The sequence below is a fragment of the Equus caballus genome, chromosome 17 (assembly GCF_041296265.1).
Source record: "Equus caballus isolate H_3958 breed thoroughbred chromosome 17, TB-T2T, whole genome shotgun sequence".
In the NCBI taxonomy this organism is placed as follows: domain Eukaryota; kingdom Metazoa; phylum Chordata; class Mammalia; order Perissodactyla; family Equidae; genus Equus; species Equus caballus.
Window position 1 is genome coordinate 29,757,538 of NC_091700.1, and position 20,044 is coordinate 29,777,581.

At 40.7% G+C, this 20,044-nt stretch overlaps 1 protein-coding gene across 18 annotated transcripts in view; it reads right to left on the reverse strand.

Annotated features, from left to right (window-relative positions):
* Positions 1-20,044, reverse strand: part of STARD13 (StAR related lipid transfer domain containing 13) — a 487,282-nt gene that overhangs the window by 149,294 nt on the left and 317,944 nt on the right. The window contains exon 1 of one of the 18 annotated variants that reach the window (XM_023621496.2): positions 14,645-14,991. The exons of 16 other annotated variants lie outside the window; for them this stretch is intronic. In XM_023621496.2, the coding sequence (XP_023477264.2) occupies positions 14,645-14,813 (169 nt within the window). In that variant the 5' untranslated portion in view covers positions 14,814-14,991. Of the gene's footprint in view, positions 1-14,644; positions 14,992-20,044 lie in introns of those variants that run through there. One more of the 18 variants, XM_023621494.2, reaches the window with a different exon arrangement.

A 20,044-nucleotide genomic window follows, 5' to 3' on the forward strand; every position in this document is an offset into this window, starting at 1 on the left:
AAGGTTTCAGAAGGCCATTCAAGTGTTTGGATATTTCTCCATCCAGCAAACTCCTTCCCTCTTCATTCACCCCCCTCCCTCAAATTGCATTTCATTCAAGACACCAGCCTTTCCAAATAATAACCAAATATATAGTGTGTTTAACAATTTTCTAAGCTTGTCACACAAATCTGAGCTTAGTAATTGCCCTTTCTCCTGGAATCCACCATCATCAGCACACTCAAACATTTAAAACAAAAAATAAAACCCCTACCAAAAATATCAAACATGGGCTGGCCCTGTGGCAGAGTGGTTAAGTTTGTGTGTTCCACTTTGGTGGCCCAGGGTTTCACTGGTTTGAATCCCGGTCACTGACCTAGCACTGCTTATCAAGCCATGCTGAGACAGCATCCCACATAGCAGAACTAAAAGAAACTACAACTAGAATATACAGCCATGTGCTGGGGAGCTTTGGGGAGAAGAAGGAAAGGAAAAAAAAAAAAAGATTGGCAACAGATGTTAGCTCAGGGCCAATCTTTAAAAAATGAAAAGAAACAAGAAGATGACTCTCTAAAAAATTACATATATCAAACAAAACCCAAACATTTTATTCTTCTTCATTTTTTTTTTTTTTTGGTGAGGAAGATTGCCACTGAGTTAACACCTGGGCCAATCTTCCTCTATTTTGTATGTGGGACACTGCCACAGCATGGCTTGATGTGTGCTATGTAGGTATGTGCCTGGGATCCTAACCCAGGATCCCCAGACCACTGAAGTGGAGTGTGTGAACTTAACCCCTATGCCACCAGGAGGGCCCCCAAACCTAAACTTTTTAAAGGGATATGTTTATAAAGAGTGTGTTCCTTTCAGCTTTCACCTTGCCTTCCTAAGACTTTCCAGAGCAGTCTGTGCAGGCAAGGCAGCGGCAAAGCACTGGGCATGTCTTTCCTTCATCAGAGGATCTGGGAGCGTGACATCAGGTTTCTTGACTTCCCTCAGACTCAGACAACCCGCTGTGACCACAGTAAGCCCTTGTAGTCCACACCAGGCTATCCTGCCCAAAGAAGTAACCATCCACAGAAAATTTTAGCGTTAGGCAAGAAGCCCAGTTTAGATCGGAAATTTGTAACTCTGAAAGCATATGATCTATGACACTTTGACTTGTCAAAGCCCATGAGTCTATAACACAATATCTTTCACTTTAAAAGGTTTTTTTCAGCTCATGGTTATGGGAAATTACTTATTAAGGGTGAAACAATATTTATCAGCTGGGTCAAAATTCTTGACACCTCAGAAGGGAAGAAAAATAAGAGGGAAAAACTGAAGTTTGAAATGACCATAATTAATTATATAAATTCACTCAAAGTACATCAACTATACAAAAAGAAAATATAAAATGAAGCTAAGAATTAGTAGGCTTTGTCCATTGGGAACCAATTAAAAACAAAACAAAAACCAGAGTGGAACATTATTCCCCTATCCTTGAGGAATGATATAAACTATTATTCAAAGAGGAGAAGCAAAGGTGGCAATGTTTTGTGTCCAATTGAGGACACTAAAGAGCTGGGTCCTGCCCGTGTATTCAGGCCAACCCAGGGATCCCTGGCAGGTGCCTTAACATCACTCAGCCACGCCAGAACAGAGCACCACACCTTCCACTCGAACTGATTCCACATCAATTCTTTTTTCCTTCGATGAGATTACTGAATAGCAGGAGCTAGTATTATTCCCATTTGATAGATGGACAAACTGAGGCACCAAGAGGTTAAATAAAAACATCCACGGTCACCAGGTCAGGACAAAGACGTCCTAGAACCCAGGCACCCTGCTTTCTACTTCCCTTGCTGTGCGGGTCAGGTTTCTCTTTCTATTGAAAACATCACTACCATTCTACTTAAGACTCACATTGTTCCTTTGTTCTCAAGATTCATTTCCCTGCAGAAGTCTGACAGCTGCATGTAATTCATGTGTCAGGTTGTTTTATCCACAGTTTAGGCTGTCGTATTAGAGAAGTAACAGTATCTAGGCTATAGATTGTCTCTTTGGAAACCCAATTATTTGAGAAAATCTCAAATCACATGCCACCAAGCATCAAAAAATTAACCTTTTCTTCTTGAAGATTTCCATCCCTGAGCACTCACGGCACAGCCCATCCATCAATATCTTTATGTAAATAGCAGTCATGCAGCAAGGGACGAGGTCTGTTTATTATTTTTGATCCTGTTTTGCTTCTGGCAAAATTTCACAAACAGCAGAAGTTGGCAGAACATTGATATTTTCTTCTGACTGGCTACTGTTCTCTAGCTACAAGTGCAGAGTATAACTGTGACTATTCTGGTCTGCAGGCCTTAGCTGTGACTGAGGTCAAAATTGCAAAATCTGGAAGAAAAAAAAAATCTCCATCCAGGACTTCTCTCTGGAAATGGAGACCCTGGTTTAATACCTGCTTTCTTTACACTATAGACTCTTGAGCTCAAGACCCAGGGCCCAGAGAACAACACAGGCCTGACTTAGTTCTCACCTCGGTTCTTGTCTCCACTCCTGTCTGCAAAGGCCCACTGTAAAGGTCATGTGAGCCACGGAGCACCATGGGCCCTAAGAGCCTGGGAGAACCTGGGGGAGGATGGGCACCCACCCACAGTGCTTTCTAGGAAGAAGGGCAGCGTTTTGGAGGGTTGGAAGTAGAGAAAGGAGGTCGGGGGTGGTGGAATCTGTTTTTCCCTCTGTTATGCTTGTTCCTACCTAACCATGCTAGATTCCTTGCCAAGGGCTGGAATACAGCTGCCTTGACATTTACTTTGGACTGAGTGTGCTTGATCAAGGGCAGCCAGCCCTCAAGAGGGCAGTGGGAGGGAAGTTAGTAAACGGGATAATCACGTGGGGTTTCTGCTGGTTTTGGAGGCACAATGAGGTCCTCCAACAACTTGAGGGACTGGTTGGGGAGGAAGGACCAACCGGGTCTAAAATGATAAAAAAAAAAACAACCTCCTTCAGTTCCAGGTAGACACACCTACTTATAATTATAAGGGTGATGGGGTTGCACAGTGGTGAATAACGTGCGCTCCCGAATCACACAGACTTGAGTTCGAAGCCCATCCTTGCCACCTACTTACTGAGCAACTTTGGTAAAGTTATTTAACCTCTCCGAGTCTTTGCTTACTCATCTGGGAAATGAACACTGTTAAGACCTTGAGCATTAGGCCTTATGATGTTTATTTTCCAGATGAGTAAACTTAACTCTCAGGTCTTCAGGAAAATTGAATAAAATAACAATATATATATGTAGTGCTGAAAATAGTCCCTGCTACATAATAGTGAGCCCTCAATAAGGGTAGCTATAAGTATACTGCTACTGGTTTTAAAATTCTGTCAACATTTCAAAAGCGTGGTGTAAAATTTATAAAAAGTCAAATCACCAATCCCCAGACCCAAATATTTTATCTAAATGCACAGAAATGTGAATAAACTATGTTGACAACCTTCCTCTCCATGACACACCCCAACTTTCACTTTTCTTTTCACTTGGGTGACTCAATGGAAATAGTCGCCCCCAGCCCAGGAGGCATGGCCTGCCTGCACCTCTGGGCACAGCTGTGCAGACTCACGCAGCCAGAAGGAAGCATGACTGATAGTTAATGAGCTGAAAAGAACTTGTCTCAACTCCATGTCATTCTTGCATTATGAAACAAAGCCACAAGCTTCACAGAATAGAAGCTGCAGCATCCAGGGCCAGCTCTGCTAGGTATCCAAAAGTGGGAGAAGGGGCCAAAAGCGACAGGAGAAACCTCCTGTGAAACAGAAATAGAATGGTTTTGTCAGAATGGAACTGTAAAGCTGGAGCTAAGGGAGCTGTTTTACTCTACACAGAGCGGGAAAGGAAAAAGTTGGACTCTGAACCCATCTCTAGCCTACCGGTTAGTTAATGATTTACACCTGTGTTGCTCATGGACGCGGTTCCTCATCCTGTCAAGTGAGTCTATACTTATCTAGAGAGCCCACTCAGGTCAATGTGCTGTTCCACAGGACAAGACCAGGTGACAGTCTACTTCCAAAGGAATGACTCAGGAAAACAGACTAGAAACATTTCAAAGTAGGAGAAGGCGCATATGCGTTTGCTGGGTCTCTTTGAAAGACAGAGTCTAGAGGACAAATCTTCCTAATCCAAGATTAATCCATCCTACACACATACTCAAAACGCTAACGCATGTGCCACTGCTCCACAAACTGTCATGCACTAGACCAGTGAAGGAGTTCCTATTATAATAGCTCGACAGGGTTTCAAGGACGCCATATGCAGACGTCACCTACTTCATTCTATAAAACAAAGCTTTTACAAAGTTCAAGATTCACATTTAAGTTATGACGTATAAAGACTGTACTAACTGATGTTTCTATTCTTTATGCTGAACCTCCTAAGTGAAGGGGCACCTAAGATTGTACATAGTCCGTACATAAATGAGGCAAAAAAAAAATCCACATTTATTTAATCCATTCAACTCTAAGAACGAATTTCAACAAAGGCTAGCGATCATATGCAGTCTTTCATAGCTGAGGAATTCAACAATTGTAGAGGATATTCCTCAATTATAAGGAATGAAATCCTTAGAGGAAATGGGCAATAAAAGTTTCTTAATTTGTTTGAGAACAAACAGAGTGTTTAGTTTTTAAATTGCTAACTGGGCATTAGAAAGTTTACCTACATTTTGCCACGTTTCTTTTCTATTAGCTCTCATGCACAAAGATCATTTTAATACTGGACACTTTCTACAAAATTAACAGAAATCTCAAAGTTAACTTATCAGTTGAGAAAATCACAACATGGGAGGGGAATTCAGATATTATAGATTTAACTGTCGAAATACAGATATAACCATCTATCACGGGTTGATGAGGCTTGTCTCAGGCCTGGTCTTCCCAACCCCACACACACTCCCTGGCCTTTCCCTCTGACCTACTCTGAGGAAGCACAGCCCCCTCCCTCCAGCGCTGCTGCCCCTTCTCTGCTGTAGAGTTTACCACCCGCGATTCCAAGAGCCAGGAACACTTCCTGCCGAGAACTGCCCTTTATTGCTGGAAGGTGGGGATCCGCAGGCTTTGCTGTTTATCTATATGAGCTGAAACCTGGCCTAAACTCACCACTTCAGGTCAGTTCAGGGCAACTGCAAGAGTAACAGCTGTACACAGGAAACCACGATTGGGAAAAGCCATGGTTTTCATTACAGTTCAAGATTTTAAAAAACTCTTTAGTTCTCAGTTTAGTGATACTTTTTGAGGACACAAAAAATGTGCAGTATGTACGCCTGCCTTAGTAAATTTGGTAGAGAGTAAATAATTTACTCTTCGTTTGGTGATATAGTCCCTTGAAGGGCCCTATGTACACGGCTGTCTGTTTAATATATACTTATTTTCTTATACTGGGCACTTAGGAGGTGCCAGGCACCATGTTCTGTGCTTAATTATATTCTCTCATTTAATCCTTGCAGCAACTCTGAGATAGTTACTATTATTAGCTCCACTTTGCCCACAGGGGAATCAAAGCCTCGAAATGTTGAGTAACTTGGCCAAGGTCACTCTGCTAGGGAAATGTAGAGTTAAAGTTCAAATTCAAGCTGCGTAACTCCAAAGGCCTCCAATTGCTACAAATTATAGACGTAGAAAGTTTGGACTTTGGGTCAAACGCACAGCGTCCCTGGGACATTCTTGATCCCATGGAACTATCTGTAAAAGAGAAGAATGTGTTTCTTAAAATTCAATCATGTTTCAATTATTTGCCCCGAAGACACAGGTTTCAACATCCTGTTAACAGAACAATTCTTGGAAGACTGTCACAGAAGAAGGCAAGAAGCAAATGCCCACCTCTCTGTGCCCTGTGCTACCATTTCATGAGCTGTTCCAAGCGATCCCAATGGACTGGCTGCCCTGGCCAGTGATAACACATAAAAATTCAAATGTGGAATCATACCACACTCAATGTTGGGACCAACAGATGATTAACTCAGTCACTGGAATTCTTCTGCAGTCTTTTTCAAGATATCCTGCAAGACTGACTTCCCTTCTTTCTTGCCAAGTTTTCTTTTTTACTTCTTCTTCTAGGAAGCCAGTAATAAAAATATCTGAGCGGCTGTATCTGCCTTAGACCTTCCTCCTAAAGGCATATAATGATGAGTGAGGACAGGAATGTACTGGGAAGTGGTGTTAGCTGACCCTTCTACCCAAAAGAGATCAATGTAGAAGTGAAAGAGATTTGATTACTAAGATTCTGTTATACACAGCACATGGTTTTACAAAGGTCAAAACAATAAGGGCCCTGCAATGGATTTCCTTCTCTATTTTGAGAAATGCATTTAGTGGAAATGTACTGTGTCCTTCAAAGCATGTGGGAGAGATTTAAATTTCTCTATTAAGAACTCCAGTCTTATTTTGGGTGGGGGATATGGTTGGAATACCATTATCATTGGAATTGTGAATCTTTCTTGTTTCTTATAGTAATTTTAAATATTAGAAATAATTTTGTAGTAGAACCCTCAGAGGAAAATATGATTTTATGACTGTACACACTTTTTGCCAGTGTGTCATGTGGTGAATACAAATGTATGTGAAATGCTACTGTTCATTTATAGAAATTGAATACTAATCCAAGGTTCATCTCATCCATATGTATGATTTTCAAAATTAACCAGGAAGAGGGGAGTTGGACTCAGGAAGAGAATGCTTTCTTCAGCTCAAAATGTGGACATGTAAATTAGTTACTTGGTGACTAACTTTCTTTACAATCTCCATTCTCTCCCCTACACTCTTCTACCCTCATGTTTTATCAGAGTGTTTGAGAGACAAGGAGATGCAAATCGTCGGTATTTTAGTCAGCTCTGCTTCTGTCGGACCTTTAAAATTGTCGGGATTCCTACCCTTGTGAGGAAAATCATTTGACAATCTAGCCAAACATTTTGGATTTATTTCTATCAATTTCCTTTTTCTAACATCATCAGCATGTTCTGTAATTTTAAGTTATTTTCCAATCACTCCATTTAAATTTCTTTAGATGTTAAGCTTCTCAAAAAAAAGAGAATTAGTCTTTTCAAACAATAGTGTACAAATTTTCATGGTAATCTTGTATCAGTCCTGCCCTAGCCTGCACCATTCTATAGTGGTTGCTATGGTCCTATGTGACTTTATAACATGGGGATTTGGGCGGGACAGTATGGCTAATTCCCTATGCATTCTGTTGTAGCTTTTCAAAATTTTGTGGCTTTCTCTCAAAAAGCATCATTCATAATGCAAACGACTATGAGTTATCTCTTTGCCAGCAGGAGGAAAAATACCTTAAGAATATATCTGCAGTCTTCCCAGGAAACTTGGTAGATTGCTTATAACTACACCAAACAGATTTTACTAATTAAAATGACCTATTATCTATCAGTTCACTCTATTCTGTCGTGCTGAGAGAGACCTTATGTACCAGGGATACGTTCGGACCATGAAGTCAGAAACTGACTGAGCCACCCATCAATGCTGGAGCTTCAGCGAGTCCATATCCCACGTCTACTCCTACAGAGTTTCCTGTTTCTTTCCTGTGGGGCGGTGAGGCTACTTCCCAGCAGTAATGGAATATCCTGAACTGGCTGATGTAATGTCAGACTTCTTCGGAACTCACCTAGGACTTCAGCGTTATCACAGGTTGGACAGATCCAGAGCTAAAAAAGTAAAAATTTCCTTCTTCTGGCCCAGCAGTATGTATCTTGTAGAGTTACCTGAAGATTGGCTGTATTCTTGCTGTTAAAGTTATTAACTCTGTCCATACGCCTACTCCTTCAGTTTTCTGCCCGGCAAATATGCAGGGGCCACCTAATCAGGTTAGAATCCTCCCTTGCTTGTTAATTTTCATAAAAAGATGCCCATCCTACCTTTACCCAGTTGACTTTTAAAGTATATGGAGCTGGCCTTATTGGAAAACATAGAATACTTGCAGTGTTACTCTGTAAAATACAACCTCACACTATCTACTGCCCAATCCATGCAATAAATTTATTCGAAGAGAATTATCTAAGCGAACCACAGGCCTTGCACTCTCCTAAATCAACCTTTCCAAAATGTGTTCCCCAGGGAACGCTGGTTTTATAACATGTCACTTCTTGGTATCCGGTAAAAAATGCTTTCATGATGAAATATACCAGTTTAAACAAAGTTAAACTACGTTCTGCAGGATTTCTGTGAACCTTTCATAAGGATAAATTTCCAAGAAGGGAAAGAGGATGCAGCATTTCCCAAAATTACTTAACCACAGAAACGTTTTCCCTCTGAATATCTATCTAACAGGACTGGTGCCTTGTGAAGCAGACTTTGAGAAACTGTTTCTAGATAGTTTCCAAGCTATTTCCAGATTAAGCGAGAGAATCAGAGGAGTGGATACTGGACCTACTTGTTTTGACCCACCCATCCCTTCTCCAGATATTTTTATTGAATTATAATTTGATGTAATGCCGCCATTTCCATTGCAGGATGCCATGAGAGACTTGCCATTTAATGTTTAAAAGTACCATCCACTATAGCTTGTAGTCCCCTTAAGAGATTTGTATGAGAAATTGCTCTTGTGCATCAAGCTCTTGGGAGAAAATTCTCTCAAATATCAGGTCCCAGGAAAAGCTGTGCTGGTATGTTTTTACCTATGGACACGGCAAATCTTCCCCTGATTGTCTCTTCCTCTTTGCTTAGATTAGGAAAACTCGAGCTAAATTTGCAGCCCATTTTTAATAATTATTCAGGGCCTTATGGTTTATATTTTTGTGTAATATCTCTTCCTAGTTTTACCTTATTAACCGACCTACATTTTTCTTTTTTTTTCTTTTTTGGTGAGGAAGATTGGCCCTGAGCTAAGATCTGTTGCCAATCTGCCTCTTTCTTTTTTCCTCCACAAAGCCCCAGTACATAGTTGTATATCCTAGTTGTAAGTCCTTCTAGTTCTTCTATGTGGGGTGCTGCCACAGCATGGCTTGATGAGCAGTGTGTAGGTCTGCACCTAGGATCCAATCCAGTTAACCCCAGGCCACCAAAGCAGAGTGCACAAACTTAACCACTTGGCCACGGGGCAAGCCCTGACCTACACTTTGCTTTTTGTCAGATTTATTGTCTTTAACTGGGTTGTATTTTGTATAAACTATTTCAAATCCTTTAGGTAAAGAGTAGAATGTAAATTAATATATAATGTCTTTACCTACATGAAAATCATATTTAGATTGTCCCTGAGGAAGAAGAAAATGATCTTTACATGATCCTTATTTCATTCAAATATCTGGTGTGCAATTAGTTCATGGTGGTGTTCTCCTATCTTCTCATATCTTCTTCCCTAGTCTCACCACCGTGTCCTCACAGCTAATGAAACGCAGAGACAGAGCACATTCCCATTAATGACCCATCTCCATTAAATCCACGCTGATTTATTTCCCTTTATACAAAAGATTTGTCCAAACTCACTTCTAATTTTCTCTCTTTCTAAATTTGTTTGGATCATCAATTGATATTGTTCAGATAACTAGTGGTGATTTTTTTCTAATTTGTGCTTCTGAACCTGCCCAGGATTAGGCTGCTGAGGAAATGAGGAATCCTACTTTATAAGAGTTGACCAGTGTCCAGAATTTACTAAGGATTAAAGCACTGAATATAGGGGAAAAACGACATGAGAAAAAAAATCTCTATTCACTTAACTAAGATCCAAGTTTGGCAATTGCCTGCATCTAGGCTCTGTGTTTATAAAATCAGAGCTAACAAAAGCAGTGATGGGCCGCGATAGAAGTCACAGAATTCCGTTAAAGTTAAACTCTCAGGTTTTGCGTGTTTACAAGCATATTGCTCTGTGCTGCTTTCCTTCTAGTACTTATTTCTTGACTGCTCATATTTTTCCTATGTGATAATTTTTAAAATGTTATTCAAAGTTAGTTGACTTAATTCACTTAATGGATTTTCCTGTAACTTTTGGTTGAACAGTATCCTTTCTGTACAGGCCCTTCAGTCACCACTACTGAATAGAAAGAGGCTCTGATTCATGAAATGTGAATTTCTGACACTTGCCACTTTTTAAAAAAAAACTTGAGCAGTACATGACTGATGCATTCTTGTCCATTTTCTGTGTTCCATCTGTCTTTCTGCCAGCACACTCACCCTCCATTTCTGAAAGTAGTTGGGTAAGAAAGTACTAAACACAGAGAAAAGGCAATTCCCAAAAGAACAAACGATTTGTTTAATTTCAGCTGACGTCACCCAGTTGGTGGGGGTCTCATCTACTAGAGATGAGCAATGCCACCACTTGGGTTGTGAAAATTCCCAAAAAGCCAGCTGACTTAGTGGTGTAATGAGGGAGAATACATCACTAATGCCCAGTTCCATTTCTTGGGAAATGAAAAAAGGTAGTTTATTCCACTCTAGTTAAGTTTAACTCAGGAGCTATCTCTAAAAATAGTCTCAGATAAAAAGTCAATGAAAATGCAAGTCCAACTGTCACTAATTCCCTTAGTAGTGAAATTTTTTACATTCTGCATTTTCTATCAAGAAAAGAGGTCTTTTTGCGAGAATAGGGGTACACAGACATGGACAATCTCCAATCCCCACAGTTTTTCTAAGAGGCCAGACATTGCAATAACTCAATCTTACAGTCCTGGACTCCTGAGGGAAAAAAGTTGTTACAAGTTTCCTTGTAATTATAGGTTACACTGACATTTAAATAGTCCAGAAGACTGGATATCCTAACGTTCCTATTAAATTGATAATGAGAACATTTAATAGGTATCAAGAAGCATGTGCAGGTAGATGCTGAATGCCTTAATAAGGAAAAGTAAATAGGAATTCTCTCTCTCTCTTAAAGTAATACCTGTGATCACAGAATCCTAGAATTTGAGAGGTGATGGGAACTTCACATTTATTTAACCCAAACCCTTTACTTTATGGAGGAAGGAAAGAATGCCCAGAGAAGTTGTGACTTGCCTCATATCACACAAGTAAGTGAAGGCAGAGGTAGGACAAAAATCTGATTTCCATTTTACCATTTCCTTGACAAGTTGTAGAAAAATCGTAAGCCATGGATTTATTCCACATTACAAAGTTGCTCTGTTTCCTTTTCAGCTTCTCTTCCTTTAGGTGTAAGTTTCCCTGCTTTGCGCACTCTTGTTGAAGGAGTTACTGACTTAACTACAGAGAGAAGCTGAGAACCAGAATAAACCTGAGCAATCACAGCCCAACCGCTTCATTTTCTCACCAAGAAACGAAGACCCAGTGAAGTTCTGAAACTTGCCACAGTGAAAGAATGAGGGACTGTCTACAGAGAACCTGCATCCTTGTCTCCTTTTTGTCTGGTTCAGCGGACTTTACTGCAATCTGGTCCATATCGTGCTGTTTTAAGCATTTAAAATAATTTCCTTAAGGTTCATAACATATTGGATTCTTTCACAAAGCAAGTAATCACATTTAGGTATCTGCTTAGATTTGGCTTTTCCAAATAGCACGTGCGTGTGTATATAGACTTTGAATGTGGTGCACGTGTAGCCAATAAATCGTAGCCATCAAATAATGGCATAAGATCCCAATTCTCCCTTCCTGCGGCCTAACATGCTCTTCTTCCACCTCCTCAGCATCCTCGCTCCTGTCCATTCCCAAGTGCCTGCCAGTGAGGGAAAGAAGGACCGTTATTATATCCATCCTCTCTCCCCACAACAATTTCCCCATTGATTCAGCGAGATCGTGGGGTAGGCATTATGAACAGTATGACTTATGATAAACTTTCACTCTGCAAAACAACACTCTATTTTAAACATCACTTCTCTTTTTAACTGGACTTAAAACTCCAGAACTGAAAAGAAGGCTAGAGAAATGATGCATGTATATTTTGGAGCCTACCCTAAGATGAGCAAGTTTAGATTCATCTTGGGTTTGGGTAACTAATTCTGATCCTATGCATCATCAAAGATTCCTTTATTTCTCCTCCTTGTGTTTTCCTCCCATGAGTGTATGTGCTGTTGAATCATATCCATGCCGTTCAACGATTATCTCACTGTAATGAGGTCAGTGGGGAGCAACAACACACTTGTATGCACTGTTCCCAACAGCCATGAGAGATCATGATTATAAGTAATGATGCCCCAAATTATATTAATATAATGTTAAATTCCCCTTGAAACATCTGTAGCAGAGTAATGCAAACAGTTTTACAGATGTGGCTGTCATTTCAAGATACCAAAATGTGAACTACAAAAAAATAATGGTGTTATTAATTTAATACACACTTGATGACTTTAATTGAATGATTATAGGCCATTAGGAAAGCAACTTGACATCACGCACTATTGACTACCAGCTGTTCAAAGAAGGTAAAACACATAGCACTTTGCTTCCACCGCAGAAACAAAACCTGACCGGAAATCTCATAGTGAGGGAGCGGTCCTGATTCTGCAATATGGTTCATCGCTGTATCCTAAGTGGAAAAGACGGAAAGGTCTTTGGCATATTATATAATGCAAAAATCAACCATAGGTTCAGTACTTTAACACCCATTATAAAAACCAAAAACCAGTTTAGCAGATTATAGAGCATGGGCTCTGGAGTTATATTCAAATACCAACTCCTACTATATAACCTTGGAGAAGTTACTTGAGCTCCATGTGCCTCTGTTTTCTCACCTTTAAAATGGGTATAACAATGTTACTTACCTACAATAATTTTTTTTGAGGATAAAATAAATTGAAATACATATAAAGCCCTCAGAGCATTGCTTGATACATTATAAATGCTCCATCAATATTCTCTACTATTACAGGAAACCAATCTCCTAACAAATGAACCCAGGAAAATCATTTAGCCTCTGTTTTCTCAATGTCTTCCGATACAGCTGTATGATATTAACAAATAATGAGTTCTCAATCACTGGACTGTTGGAATTCTTTCATGCTTCCCTATGAACTTAACTGTCACTTTTAATTTTTAGGACTTCATCGGCTTCAGACATTGCTTTGCCTAACACAACATAGAAAGGTGAGAATGCTCAAATTTTCTAATCAGGCAAAATGAAACAGAGACTCAGAGTGCACTTTCAGTGATCATGCATGTGCTTATAACTTCAAGTCCTCAGTGGAAAAATAACCTTCCTTCCAAAAAGAACACAAATAATTTCTAATGAAATCAATTATCGTAAATACTCTTAAGGAGATTTGCAAAGCAATTCCAAATGACTTCTTTGCAATGTTTCTAACAATACACTTTATACGCCTGCTGAGGAACATGTCCAGAGCGCAGACCATAAATCACCATCAAACATTTATCAAGCCCCTACGTTCATAGTGATGACGGCATCTGTTAAAGTACCATTATCAGAAATCTCTGAAACTAAAATGGAGCTGGTTTTTATTCTAAGCCTGGTGTATTTTTAAGTCAAGTCACAGGGAAATAATTACTTTTGTTTCTATTCAATCAAGACCTGCACACCGAGTTTATGGAATGACATAATATCCTTCCTGAAATCAGACTGGTATGTAGGACCAGCATCCTTCACACATAACCAGTTCCTGAACCTTTACAAACAAATCCCAACTTCCAAGGAAACGATCTCATCAAATGCTGCTCACTAGAATACGTATTGTTTCTTTTGGAAACATTACAATAAGATTTTCACGATTACAAACCCCAGCTTCCCCTCTAAAATTCAATATAATCTTAAACTCATTTATTCAAGTGGAAATTGTATTTTTATAATGGCTCTAGAAATTCCTGGTAAACTTATGTATCGTCAGTATAATAATTTAGTTATATTTTTAGTCTGCGAGGGGAGTGGTCATAAGCTTCCTAAACTTATTGTGTATACGGGGTACGTGTGTGTCTTTTAAATGGGTGCCAGCTAGGGGCTTCTTGGGAATGTTCATCTTTCTGGTTTTTACAGACCTATCCTAAGATAAGGAGTGTGTTTTAAACTATTTTTGGAGAATGATGAGTTTTAGTGATGTCTAGGATGTTGAGGGTTTTTTTTCTGAGAATTAAAAGGAACACCTAGCAGCTTGTAATCAATATCTTATCTCTGCCTTAGGAAGCTGGTGCTTCAGTACACAGGTCACAGGATTTGTTTCAAGCTTAGCAGACACGTTTATCCTTTACCACAAAAACAGTATCAACAAATCAGGGGCAAATACTGACATAAACATACAAATAGGCAGAGAATGGGATTCTGGTTGTCAGCCCACGGCCTTAAGAATAGAATTGTAACTTTCCCCTGTCACTAAGAGTGTTCTAAAGAATCTGGGCAGGGTGGAAGCTAGTCTCCCCACCACCCCCAAGTTAAATAAACAGTGGCCAAGTTTTAAATGTGACAGAGTGTGAGGAACCTCCAGAAAAGCTTCTAAAATACACAGAGTAAACCTGTCTCATTTATTCTGTAGACACACATAAGTTTTTAAAATTTATGATTCACCGTCCTACCATGACGTTTTCTCTGCACTTTATCTTGAGTAATGTGGCAGCTAAGTGCTGTCACTGTTTGCTTAAAACTGCAGCCTAAAGTTATTTCTAAAAGTTACGTGCGGCGTGGCACAGAAACCCGTATATTGCAAAGTGAAAACCATTTTAAAAACTGGGTTAGCATGAAACAGAGCCAACAGAAATCAGAATTAGCAACAGCCTTCCACTACCGGCAACTCACCTTGTTGAATTTTAGTCACTAGCTGATGGCGTGCTAGAATCCGGCTCATCCTGTAAGGAGAGCGTCTGGCAGTCTGATCGAATCGCAAGTACATCTCCTGGCCCTCAGGTGTCAGGGGATTTAGATAGTAGCAGCCTGAAGCTGGGGTCCTGGGTCCCTGACTGAACATCTCGGTAGATTTTCTTTTGCCACCTCAGTCTGCCCTGTGGCTGTTTCTGTCTGTCTCCACTCTCAGTCAAAGAGCAAGGCACCGAGCCCAGCAGAGCGCAACAGACCAGGCGATTTTTAAAAAGAAAAAGGAGTGCCAAAAGCCACAACTCAGAATTCCAACCCCCGGGTCCTCACGTGACCCCAGGGAGCCAATCAGAGGCAGAAAGAATGGGACTGTGCACGGCCAACCCCAAGCCCAACCCCAAGAGAGGCAGTTCCAGCAGCTACTATACGCCCCACAATGCCCAAAGCAAATGCAAGTATTTGACGTGCTTCTGAGCTGACTAAGCACCGAGAAGCAACGCTCACTAAAGGAGTTAAAAGAAAAAGAGAGAGAGAGAAGAGAAAAGACAGTAGAAGGAAAATAAGCCCTAGGCATAGGAAATCTTTTAAGTTGTAAAAGTTCGAGAAGGCACATTCCCTTTCTCCAAGACAGCTGCAGCCAGGTAAAAGATGGATGTGATAAAGTCTTAACTGAAAAACTACTTCAAATAAGCACAAACAGCCTGAGTATAAATCCCCACCCTTCGTTACAAAGAAACGAACGCAATAAAGCTTTTCTAGTGAAAAATACACTTCAAGTGCTTTAACACCCAAGTAAATAAACTCCGGGCTCCTGACCCTCGCAATGGGAAGTTGAGAACTCTTACAGATAAGACTGGGAGATGCAGCCAATGGGCACAGGCATATTCGTTAAGCATCTATTCCTCTTTAATTTTTCTGCTCCAATTTTTAATCACCAAGAAGCAAAATACTTACGAAGTACCTATAACATTTGAGACACTGCCAAGAATCATCGTAAAGATGCAGATTCATGCAGAAGGCACTGTCACCAGGCTGCTAAGGATCAACAGAGAATTTATGCCAAAGCTTATAACACGCGCCTTATTTGAAAGGTGCCTCAAAAAAGAGACAAACACAATGTTGGGGAGCAGAATTACTTTTGACTGGGGAGATGCTACAAGCCCACACGGAGAAGGAGCCATTCGGGTGGGCTTGAAAAAATGGGTGGGATTCTGACAGGCAGCGGCTGGGGAGGGCTCTGCAGGAGAGTCGATGCCCACACGTGTGGAGATCGGCAACCAGTGTGTGTTTAAGGAAACTGTGGGTCATTCAATTTGGCCATATCCGAGTATACATATGGGAGTAATTAGAATTTTTCCCCCTATTTTTTCTCTTTAATAGTGTTTGATGTGAAGAGAAAAAAGTCCATAGAAAACATGTTATCCAATTCTGAGCCTGGGGCTGAATGAATAAAGTTCTTTGAAAAAGAAACATAGGGCCAATTTGTTCTTACATTTGGCTGACTCAAACGGAAACACAGTCTGGCCTGGGGATTTATAGTCCTAAAAATGAAAAACTCTCAATTAACAGTTTAACAGGACTTAAATTCGAACCTCAATTCTTATTACTGTGTCAGCCCTCTCACCTCGCCCTGTGGGAATTTTTGCTGGCCGGATTCTGAGAAGCAGCTTCTTTCCTGTAACTATCTCACTATGGAGAGGAATAAGTTAATAAGGTCCCTGGGGCTTACACTAGAACATACTGTCTCTCATGGCAATTGTGAGACTCTTCCTATAACTATGCAAGAGTAGGCAAGTGTTAGGTTTCAATCAGCATCAATGCAGAAAACTAAAGGAAGATCTCACCAGATCCTATTGTTCCCTTTCCATTCTTATTTAGGACTTGATCAGAGGTTTCTGTTCCAGGTCATCATTTGTGAAAGGTCAAAGGGATCTAATATGTAGCAACAGAAGCACGGGCATTAATGGTAGACAGGTTTAGCCCTAGATTGCAATATTAGATGCCTGTGAGGTCCATTTGCCAAGTTCTGACCCAGCACTGGTTGCCATCTGATGGAGATGCTAATGTCAGCCGCTATGTGTTTTTGGCTTGATGGTCCCACTCAGGGGACGTCCCTGCCATAAACCATGTGTTCCAGCCAGATACCTGGCAGCTATCACTTTTTCTTTGGGAGAAAATAGAAGAAGAATGGAGAGAAAGAAGAGCAGTGTGTGGAATTTGGGGACTTTGGGTATGTCCTGGGAAGCCAAGGAAAAGGCAGGAAATGATGGGCAGTAGTTTCATAGCTGTGAATGACACTTAAAGAAAGCTTGGCAATTCCCAGTGCCAACTTTGTACTTCATTACTGACCTGGCAGCATTTTAAAAATAATGCAATGATTCTTCCTGAGAAGCACTCCAGTGTATCATGGCCAGGTTACCATTTGAAAAAAAACCCCCAGTGCCTTCTTTTTGTATAATAACGAACACACGTTGAAAGGCCTGAGGTGTTTTATTCTGAAAACATCAAGATCATAAATACGTATTCTTGGATATATGTAAACAGATGTAACAACACACAACATAGTATTTCATAGGAGATTGGCAATGAAGAACTAGAATTGAACTTAATCAAGAAAAAAAAGGTAATTTTTATTCCTTGATTAAAAGAAAGACAACTTACAATAAAGTCTCATTTTTCTAAAAGTGATTCTGAGTGTTAATAAGGGGATCCCTGAAGGATTATATATCAACATCTCTGTCTTCCCTGTGTCATGCACAAGTTTTATCTTATGGTTCAAGTAGTATCTACAAATCCATGCAACTGCTCACCATGTTTTTGCCATTTTGTACGTCCAAAATACCATATTTAAAACAGATAGGTAACATTATTTTCCTATTAGTGTCATTAATGCCTTGTTTTATGCTAATTATTGCTATGAAACCTGGACCCTTTTAATGAATCTGATTTCGTCATTTGTTCCCAGAGTTAGAAGAATTGCCCCTGGTTGGGCTGTTCTGTTCTGTTCGTTGTAAATGCCAAAGCAAGAAACTACTGGAAATCTCCCCGGGGCTGATGATGTCTTGCAAGCATCTCATTGAGAGCGTTCTTCCCGACACTGATGAGCAAGAGAGGGCCGAAGGAATCAGAGCGGGAGAGAGCGCTGAAATCCCAAGTGTATCTTCCAAGACTGATGCTGGATTTTCTTTAAAAATGAGGAGAACGGATGGCACGAGTTTTTAGTTTTCACTTACTTTCCTCTTTCCTAATTTGGTCATCAAAAGCAACCTTCACTCAGACTATTTCAGAGATGGGATAAACAGACGAATACTGGGAACCCAGAAGAGCAATAAAGCGGGGAAGAGGTGGCGGAGAGGCGCTAACAGCATTGAGTACCTACTATGTGCCAGGCCTTATGCTATTTGCAGTTCATGTCTTTAATTAATCTCCAGCAACCCTCTGTGGTATCCTATTTTATGGAAAAGGAAACTGAGACTCCTGGAGGTGAAGCAAAGTCCCCGGTCATATGGCAATCAGGTGCAGAGCCACTGTCTATCTCCAAGCTGATGATATTTTAACTCTTTCCACTACCACACATGAAGGACAGGGAAGGAAAAATTATGGCACTGAAAGGGTGCTGGGGAAATTGGGTAGGGGAGAAAATTTGGAAAGAATATACTGAAAATCATCTTATCCTATTTAACCGCATATGACACTGGAATGTCTAAATGGAAATATAGGCATGAGATAGCTAAAATCTTGTAGTGGTTGAGATCTGGGTGACTAGAGAGCGCAAGATGCACAGCCCAGAGCCTTCAATTACCTGGTGAGAACCAGCACCCTCTTAGGCTGAGATCTGGAGACCCACCCATCTGCATCCCCATCCTAAGTGAAGCAGCAGCCTGACCGCCTCTTTGTGTAACAGCACCTCTTTTGGAGGGTAGGCTGTGTGTCCTCCGCTGTCTGCTCATCCTCAAGGTTGACTCTGCATGCTGTCCTGCCTTTTCCGTGGCATTTCTTACCAAGGCAAACACTCCAAATACAGTCAAAACTCTGAAATCTGATCTCTAAACAAAGCTTTTGGTATTTAAAATTTTCAAGTCTTTTGACAGATGATCCCAGATTAGTGCTCAATGGAATCTTGTGTACACAGGGCAGAAAGCTAGAAGCACTTTTACAGAAGCCAGGAATGGCTCAATGTGCTTTCATCTGTCTGCTGCTCCTTCTACTCCTTCACGTACATTCCAGCCTCCTCGGCAGCCTGTTTAGAGGGAGTGAAGGCAGTTCTGCCAAGTAGGAAAATGTTTGAGATACAAGCGGTAGGCGGAAAAAAGCAGAACTGATTTGGAGGGCTCCTTTGGAAGTTGCTTGAATCCAAAGGTTACGGGATAATGTCAAAGCCTTCCTGTGGGCTCTGAAGCTCCTTTGAGGATTTCCACCAATTGATTTGTGATATACGTACCCAACTCTGTGCCAATAAGCTTTCCCAATATGCATGCACCACGTACCCAATGATCAATGCAGGCAAGCCAGGGATGCTAACATTCGCAGCCATGACCAAGACCCTCCATGAAAGGTTTCAGAGTGTATCCTCTGCTGATTCAGTTTCCCTAGCTTTAGACCATGTCTCCCATTTGGAGTCCAGATCCTGCTGTGGGTGATAAGAGATCCAGATTCACTTGTGGGTGGCAACAGATTTCCTTTATTTTGTCTCTCAGCCCTCCCTACTGTCTTTGGTTAACTTCACCTCTTTGGGCCTCTGAGAGCATGTGCTCTGCCCTCATGCCCTCCCCTGGGGACCCACCCATCAGCTCCAGTTCATACGGCCAGCCATCTGGCCTGGCCTGACTTGTCCTGGGCTCGTTGCCTACACGCAGCCATTTCAGCCAAACCAAAATTCTTTGAGTTTTTTAAGTTGTTTCAAAGATCTGGAACTGTGTGATTTCCTACTCTTCCACCCTCTCAAAGCCTATTGCCTTCAGAAACATTTTTATAACTAATGCAAAAAACCTTTAGGATTAGCAGTCACGTTAATACCTGTAAATAGTCGTTATGTGGCACATTAATTAGATTAATTTGTTACATGCGAATATGGAATCCATTTGCTCATTGCAACTACCATGGGCATAATGTTTTTACATCTTGGATTTGGAAGGGATATTAAACATTTCTTAATCCAGCTACTCAAGTACTATACAAGTCGCTGTCAGATCAATTAATTAATGCTCTACCCGCATATAAGAAGTGTATTATCTCATCAAGGACCACAAGCTGTTCAAGAAAGTTTTCCTTATAACTTCCATCCGCTGGCTCTAATTCTGCCATTTGGAATTAGGAGAAATCTATTCCTTCTTCCATATGCCTGTCCTTTGGATGTTTGTAGAAGGCCAATGTGTCCCTTATAAG